The sequence below is a fragment of the Anopheles coustani genome, chromosome 2, assembly GCF_943734705.1.
Source record: "Anopheles coustani chromosome 2, idAnoCousDA_361_x.2, whole genome shotgun sequence".
Classification (NCBI taxonomy): Eukaryota; Metazoa; Arthropoda; class Insecta; order Diptera; family Culicidae; genus Anopheles; species Anopheles coustani.
In genome coordinates, this window is record NC_071289.1 from 92301804 (window position 1) to 92309577 (window position 7774).

At 47.5% G+C, this 7774-nt stretch overlaps 3 protein-coding genes across 3 annotated transcripts; 2 read left to right on the forward strand and 1 right to left on the reverse strand.

Moving 5' to 3' along the window:
- Window positions 1–4138, forward strand: LOC131265325 (E3 ubiquitin-protein ligase SHPRH). Its single transcript, XM_058267583.1, has 3 exons — window positions 1–2815; window positions 2901–3438; window positions 3510–4138. Exons 1-3 carry the CDS (start codon window positions 1–3, stop codon window positions 4078–4080), a joined length of 3924 nt encoding a protein of 1307 aa, XP_058123566.1. The 3' UTR covers window positions 4081–4138.
- Window positions 4132–5580, reverse strand: LOC131263725 (proteasome inhibitor PI31 subunit). The gene is made up of 3 exons (XM_058265977.1): window positions 5355–5580; window positions 4435–4949; window positions 4132–4367 (listed from the first exon to the last, which is right to left on the reverse strand). Exons 1-3 carry the CDS (start codon window positions 5496–5498, stop codon window positions 4241–4243), a joined length of 786 nt encoding a protein of 261 aa, XP_058121960.1. The 5' UTR covers window positions 5499–5580; the 3' UTR covers window positions 4132–4240.
- Window positions 5581–5736: 156 nt separating this feature from the next.
- On the forward strand, window positions 5737–7517 carry LOC131263724 (protein mono-ADP-ribosyltransferase PARP16-like). The gene is made up of 3 exons (XM_058265976.1): window positions 5737–6118; window positions 6223–6736; window positions 6803–7517. Exons 1-3 carry the CDS (start codon window positions 5936–5938, stop codon window positions 7264–7266), a joined length of 1161 nt encoding a protein of 386 aa, XP_058121959.1. The 5' UTR covers window positions 5737–5935; the 3' UTR covers window positions 7267–7517.
- The last annotated feature ends 257 nt before the right edge of the window (window positions 7518–7774 follow it).

Genomic DNA, 7774 nt, shown 5'->3' on the forward strand with positions numbered 1-7774 from the left:
ATGGTGGAATACTGTTTGCTAGACGTTGGAATTCGCCCAAAAGTGAACGCCGAGGAAGAAAACTGGGATGAAATCATTCCAATCAAGCCGTACGAACCATCCGCTACCTCGTCGCCCATTCGGTTTAGCTACCAGCGCGTATCCTACCACAGCCTGGTAGATCCTGCGGTGGACATAAAATCGCTCATTCGAGATGTATCCAGAGTGCCGGAGTATCGGTTGTGCGAGCGGACCAACTTTTGGGACAGTTCTTCGGTTATTCTCGGTGTTTTCCTACGTATGCCTCAAAATGGAGAAAGCTTCGACTATGGATGCTTCGCGCAGCGCCAAAGGTTGATTCAGCTTCTGTTCACCGAAACTGAGCGTCGTTGTTTCATAGAAGATGAATTAAGCAAAACCACCACGGTTGAAGATGGGTCAGAGTTAACCATAGCGCAGTTCTACGAGCAGCTTCGAATGAGGCACCGCGAACGACAACCACCTGCTGAGAATAGTACGTTACCTGAAACCATCGAACACCGAGCGCTCCGGCCACAGCTGCGACCCTACCAACAGCAAGCCATCCGTTGGTTGATCGAGCGGGAAACCATTCCAATGACATTGCCGGCACAGTATTTGCGCCTTCATAATGCTGCAGTTCCGGAGCTTGATTTCTTTGCAGATCTGTACACCTTCGCCGTGACAGATGAAGAGCCGCACCCTATACCGATTCCCACCGGGGGCATTCTAGCGGATGAAATGGGTTTGGGAAAGACGGTAGAGATCCTCGCATTGCTTCTTTTTAACAAACATAAGATAAAGCCAAAACAGACAGGGGTAGCCATACCAAATCTCACACTAAATAAGCCGCGAAGCGGTAGGAAGCGTGCACAGTTGAAGTGTATCTGCAAGCTAAAGCATGAGAGAAAAACGATAGCATGTGAAATGTGTGGATTTCTACAGCACCACCTATGTGTGCTGAAGCATCATAATGTCGATGTTGCCAGTAACACTAATCCGTACCTCTGCCCCGAATGTTGGCGAACCGAACCGTTGGTCGAATCCGGGGCCACCATCATCGTTTCACCCGCTGCCATCAAGCACCAATGGGCAAGTGAAATCCGGAAACACATCTCGGGTCCCGGCATTCGGTTGTTCGTCTACAACGGCGTTTCAGAACCGGCCGGCTCATGGATCAGCCCTACCGAGCTCTCCTCCTACGATGTGGTGCTCACCGACTACAACGTGCTAAAGCAAGAAATATGGTTTACCAGCGAAAACACGCGCCCTTCACGCCATGAAAAGCGGTTCCTCAGTCCGGCCAGTCCTTTGACAATGATTCGCTGGTGGCGTGTGTGTCTTGACGAGGCACAAATGGTGGAGAGCATTACATCGAACGTAACCAAAATGGCAAAGGCACTCCCGTCCGTCCATCGGTGGACGGTAACGGGGACACCGATCGAGAAAACCATCAACAATTTGTATGGGCTGGTGCATTACCTCGATTATGAGCCGTACAGCAACTATCCAACCTGGAAGGTGTTTGTGTCGTGCTACCAGAAGGGAAACGCTGAACCTTTGCTCAACGCAATGGTACGCATTATGTGGCGTACGTGCAAGGCGTCCATCGTGGATCAACTTGGTATACCACCACAAACGGAAAGGGTGCACTATACCACCATGTCGGACCTGCAGAGACATTTCTACCGCACCGAGCATGCCCTGTGCGCGCAAGCATTCCACGAGAAGGCACGAAAGATCGGACGAACCCAATCGATGGCAGAAATGAACATTCCGACGTTAAACGCGCTGATGGAACCATTGCGCAAGCTCCGCCACGATTGTACCATCCCGTCGATTCTGCACGTGGCCAACACGCTGCCCACGAAGAAACTTCTTACACCGAGTGAACTGCACGAACATCTCGTCACGAACAATGTGAACGAGTGCAAGGCGCAACTACGATCGGTCGTATCGGCGATGAACGGAATTGCCGGCATTCACATCCTCCTGGAGGAGTACAACCAAGCGTTGCGTCTGTACCAGGCCAGTTTGCGCATGGCTGATGACTACAAAACCGGCACCATCACCGTGGATTCTTTGCTGCAGATTCACACGCTGCATAATCTGCTCGATCTGGTCCGTTCACATGGGCCGGCACTTGAACCGGAAAAGCTACCCGATGAGACCAAACTTCGCGAGTACGAAGAGCAATGCGCTCGGCTAGAATGGCGCTACATCGAGCAGTACGCGAGCAAGGTGCGAGCCGTCGAAACGAATCTGTTTCCTGCGATTGCAAAACTGGAGGAACTCATTTCACAATCGGAAGCATCGAAAGGACCCCGGCTTGACGGTAGCTGGTGGAGAGACATTTTTCACACCTACGACCGTGACCCCACTCGACACAGAGAGTTTCTTAACCGGCTCCTCACCGACATTCCAATTGAAAACCGCCCTAGCGCCTGGTGTGGACTCGACCTATGGCTTATGATTTGGTGGGACAAGATCACCGAACGCCGGCGAACGCTGAAGAAAGGTTTCAAAAAGCTGGAATTTTTCGTAGAAAATCTACAACCAAACCATCGGTGTTCACCGGAAGCGGTGGCTCGTATCGAGCAGCTCGTTTCAACTGCCTTTGCTTGCCATCTCGATCCGAGTCTGGCTACGGAGGATGCCGATGGAGACCAAGACGTACGATATCCGGCGCCTACCTGTCTGCTTTGCAAAGTAAAGGATAAACTGAATCAGTTGGAGGCAGTGCTGTTTCTTACCAGGCAAACACAGGCCGCGACCGGAGGCCTTTGGCAGATATCCCCCGGGGAGATGCTTTTAAAACGTATGCTTTGTACTTCTGTTGTTGACTATTTGCTGTTGTTAAACTTCACTTCATTGTGGCTAAAAGATTTCCTTATTTTTCACAGAAATATTATCGCACGTCAAACGAAGTCAGGAAGGGCTAGACAGTCGAGTATTGGAAGAAGGCGACCATTGTTTAGCGTACCTCGAACGCGTTAAGCAGGAGTTCAAGGAATATTCGCAATACTGGGTGGAAATGAACTACACCGTCGCGGCGTACGACGAGTTGAACATGTGCAAATCGCGTATGCAACTCATTACCGAAGAGCAGTTTTTTGAACTGATACGCGCAGAAAAGAAGCGCACACCGATGCAGCTGGTGTCGAGCGAATTGGCCGTCCAAATGCGAGAACTGCAGCTTACGAAGAATGAATCCGAACGTGCATTCGTGCGGCTTCAGGGTACGCTGAAGTATCTGGCATATCTTGGGCAGAAAAGCGACATCGATCCGTGTCCCATCTGCCAAGTGCCCCCATCTTCAAAATACGCCGTCCTCCAGTGTGGGCATCACTTCTGCAGCATCTGCGCCATCAACCTACTCAAGATGGCCCGAGAAAGACAGATAGTTTGCCACATTTGTCGCCATCAGCAGCATACAAAAGAGTAAGGAATCGTTAAGACAAAACTCGGCCCTAGAACCTAGTGATGATTTTCATTATATTAATCCTTTGCAGCATTCAGTACGTTACACTTATGGCCACCTCAAACCGTCATCAACAACTCGCGGTTGGAAATTATTCGGACAAAATATTTAAGATAGTTGAAACTATCCTCGACCTAAAGGACCAAGAGCCAGACGTAAAAATAGTCATCTTCTCCCACTGGGAACCGATACTGGTGAAGCTGGAAGTGGCCCTAACGGACAATAACATCACATCGAGACAAAAATCGAGTAGGTTTAAGGATAGTATAAGTGAGTTCAAAGATCCAGACCTCGGCATCACCTGCCTGTTGCTGCCACTGCGCTTCGGCTCGAAGGGACTGAATTTGACCGAAGCGACACACATTTTCCTAGTCGAACCTATACTGAATCCCGGCGAGGAGCTACAAGCAATCGGACGCATTCACCGAATCGGTCAAACACGACCAACGTTTGTCCATCGTTTCATCGTTCTCGGGACAATTGAGGAAACCATCTATGAAGCCATTCAAAAGGATAAAAGCGGTCGATGGTTAAGGAAGGATGTGACAGTTGAACAGTTGGAGGATCTTTTTTTGCTAAGCGATGAGCAAAATGAACTATAATATCGACTGGAAAGGTACGACTCTGAAAATGTTATGACAAATAAAATTGTTACTAACAGTTCTTCTGTATCGTTTATTAAACCTTAATTGGGACTTCGCTTGGGAAAGAGCTACGCAGAAAGAATGAGAAATGAAACTGAAAGGAACGTTGATGGTTTAATTACATGAACATATCGTCATAACCTGGTGGAGGTAGATGGTCATTATCCGGGCCGGGTCTGTTAAAGCGATTCATGTTTGGTCCAAACGGATCAAACCGAGGCCTTGGTTGCGGCACAGGTCCGAAGCTAAAACGAAAAAAAGATACGGTCATGACTAAATTATGTTGATAATAATTTCTTGAGGCTGACATACTTAGGAAAAGCGTTTCGAGGCCCATCCAGTAGCATTCCACCACCCAATCTTCCCAGCGGATCCAAGTCTCCGCGTCCAACCGGTATACGAGGAGGCATATAATATGGGTTTTGTTGAACTCTATTGCCTCCTGGTGGAGGAATATTGCTGGGAACACTGCTACTGGCCCCTTGCTGAGCCTCAGTTTGTGTTCCGGCAGTAGTTGGAGTCCCTCCAACAATTGGATTAAGAAGATTGTTCTTCACCAGCGATACTTGCGCATTGATATCCTTCAGAAGTGTATTGATCGAATCTCCATTGATTCCACAAACTGCCTCTTTAAGATTGAATGCAATATTCGAAACATTCAGTGTTTTGGCTTGCAACAAATTACAAATCATCGTATCCTTCGAAACTGTGCCATGTAAAATGTATAGCTCTGTGCCAATTGCATAGCGGAGGTTGTATGACTCGTGGCTTTCGTTCCATCCTTCCGGCAGCAGTTCGCTTCTTTCGATGTCGTCATTTAGGGTTTTCTAGAAGAAGCAGTGAATAGGTACGGTCACACGAGACGAACCCTGCTCGAATTTGGACGCTCGGCGAACCTTTTCTTGAATGTGTAAGTGAATCGAGCAGAGTTCGCGAACCTTTTTCGAGCAGAAAAAGTTAGCCGATTTTGGTGGATAGCACGAACCTTTGCCGCGAACCTTTTTGACGTTCCGTTCGATTTCCCCATTTGTTTACAATGCTTACTTTGATTTATTCTTACCAACTATCAATGAAACTACATCAAAGGTTCGTTACGTGTGAACGCTAAAAGGTTCGGCGAACCTCTTTTTGGCATTCGTTTGTAATAGTGTGCGAAAGGTTCGCCAGCAAAGGTTCGTCTCGTGTGACCGTACCTAATAAGATACGGCCAGAAAATCATAGGAACAACTTACATCGTCACCTACTCCGACGCAACGGAAACTGTTTTTGGTCAAAACCCAGTGCACGAATACTATCAGCAGGTCTGACTTTGTAGACACGTTTCCTTTCTCCAGCTTCCAGAGCATCTCGAGTCCATACAAATCTGGATCGGCCATTTTTGTGTATAATGTTCAAGCACCCCTCAAGTGCGACGAATTTTATAAACTTCTACGTTTTAGCGTCCGCAGACTACGAAAACTACCAAAATAGACAATCACGAATTATGACAATTTAGAATAGTTGTGCCCGGTGAAAATGAAGCGTCAATTGTGAGCAGCTGACTAGCAGTGACAGCATATAAACATTCGACCGAAAAATATAAACATTACAATTTCATCAGTCCCGCAAAGAAACAGATGCGAAAACATCAGCGCGGGGTTTGTTTACTGCAACCCGCGGCTGGCTGCATTTATAAGTTCGCTTTTATTTTCCGTTTTGTTTCGTGTCCACGTTTTTGTTCCACCATTCTTCATCTGTGTACACAGGTGTAGTTCGTAAGATACGTGTTCAGTTCAAATCAGTGCGTAGTACAACGTTTTATCGCAATACAACAATGGAGCCTTCGGTCGAAGCCAAGCGGCTACTTCTGGCGGAAACGATTGCCCGTGATCCACCGGCAGCCGACCTGAGGTTGTCGTTGTTTGTATCAGCCGCCCGGTCCTTCCGGTATGATTCCTGCCTTCAGCCGTTTCCGCCGAAATTCATCGTAAATGGGGAGAAAAACATAGACGAGCTGGTAAGTGTGTTGGTGCACCAACCGTCCACGTAACCTTGCAAGTGTTCTTATCTCAATCTTGTCCGTTTCCGTTCAACAACGCCATTCTGCAAACACCACGTCAGTGTCGAGTGATCGAATCGATTCCACCGGTTGCTGAGCTGACTGCAGGTCTCGAAGGAGTCGATGAAAGTACCGTTGGCCTGTTGTACTGGGTGCTGTGCCAGCAAGCTAACCCTCTGCTAAGGACGGTACCGAAGGGCAAGCACGACGAGGTGCTGGCCAAGTGTGTCTGCCATGCCAAGTATCTGCAACCCAGCCATATATTTGAGGTGATCCATCGGGCGGATCAGGGGAGTGAGCGAAAATTTCGAGAGAATGCGGTCGATTTTCGAACACGCTATGCATATCACGGTAGCCGACTGTTCAACTTCCACTCTATCATGCACTACGGACTGCAGCAGCATCTCAATAAAGTGTCCCTTTTCGGGGAGGGAATCTATCTTTCGGCGGAGCTGTCGGTGAGCCAAATGTTCTCACCGAATGGAGCCGGCTGGAACCGGTCTATACTCGGAACACATTTGGCCTGTCTTGCACTCTGCGAATACGTGGAAAACCCGAATTATGTAAAATGTCAAGGTAAGGAGGAAAGTTGTTCATCAGAGTTCCACATACAATTTTGTAAAACAATTTATTATTTTGTAGAAGAAACATCTCCTCCTACTGCTGACACATTGCCGACAACGACGGAATCAAGCACAACTTCCGACGGACCCTCGATAATGACCGCTTCGTTAACGGGCAACAACAACATCCCGGAGCGTTATATATTAATCAAAAATAACGACTTGGTCCAGGTTCGCTACCTTCTTCTTTACGGTACCACCAAAGATTCCAACACTGCCCTCAACGTGCTACAGTCCGGCGCGCCGGATCCAGTGTATATCCCAGCACAGCCTTCCTACCGTCTCCACCGACCACCGAGCCGGTTCGTGAAGTGGGTTGCTGAAAACAAGGGCTTCGTACTGATCGGGGGCTACGTGGGACTTCTGCTTATCGTCGGTTTCGTCAACAGCCGCAATGCGCACTATGTAAAGGAAATGTTCTGGCAAAAGCTGAACGATGTATACAACTCTGTACTAGGTTATCGTCCAAATGGTGAAAAGTAGTTTTAATTCTGGTTGGGTGTTCTTAGTCTTACCAGTCCAGTGTTTGCCTTTACCCGGTGAGCTAACCCTCTATTTTATTGTAGCTTGCGGTTAGTGCGTTCTATTGGGTATTCCATCTGTGTTAGTTCTTTTTTTTTGCTTTGTATGTGTTCGGGTGAGATTTTAAGGAGTTTGCATGCATAAGATTTCCTCGTGGGATAAGTGGGAAGTTGAAATATAATTCTAATAAATAGACCAGGAATGGTGGAAAATTCTGTCTACTTTGAATCATGCCGAGCATGGTTTCAATGGGAGGTTGGCAAATATTTGTACAGCTTTGGCCAGTTTTTGTGATACACGTGTAACATAGGGATAGGTACCACGTTAAGTAATGTAAAAAAGGGGCTCACTGGTTTTAACAGAAAGAAAATTATAGATGGAAAGCTATCTGTGCTATCAGTGACGTCATTGGTTTTCAAATTACTTCGAGCTTTTTGTTTGACGTCATCACCCGTGAGTTATCAAGTTT

Coding starts and splice junctions, on each gene's coding strand:
- LOC131263725 (XM_058265977.1), bottom strand. CDS start 5,498: ATGGCCGATCCAGATTTGTATGGACTCGAGATGCTCTGGAAGCTGGAG. Junction 4,950..5,354: donor GCGTCGGAGTAGGTGACGAT/GTAAGTTGTTCC, acceptor TGCTTCTTCTAG/AAAACCCTAAATGACGACAT. Junction 4,368..4,434: donor CCTCGAAACGCTTTTCCTAA/GTATGTCAGCCT, acceptor TTTTCGTTTTAG/CTTCGGACCTGTGCCGCAAC.
- LOC131265325 (XM_058267583.1), top strand. CDS start 1: ATGGTGGAATACTGTTTGCTAGACGTTGGAATTCGCCCAAAAGTGAAC. Junction 2,816..2,900: donor CGGGGAGATGCTTTTAAAAC/GTATGCTTTGTA, acceptor TATTTTTCACAG/AAATATTATCGCACGTCAAA. Junction 3,439..3,509: donor CATCAGCAGCATACAAAAGA/GTAAGGAATCGT, acceptor AATCCTTTGCAG/CATTCAGTACGTTACACTTA.
- LOC131263724 (XM_058265976.1), top strand. CDS start 5,936: ATGGAGCCTTCGGTCGAAGCCAAGCGGCTACTTCTGGCGGAAACGATT. Junction 6,119..6,222: donor AGAAAAACATAGACGAGCTG/GTAAGTGTGTTG, acceptor ACACCACGTCAG/TGTCGAGTGATCGAATCGAT. Junction 6,737..6,802: donor GAATTATGTAAAATGTCAAG/GTAAGGAGGAAA, acceptor ATTATTTTGTAG/AAGAAACATCTCCTCCTACT.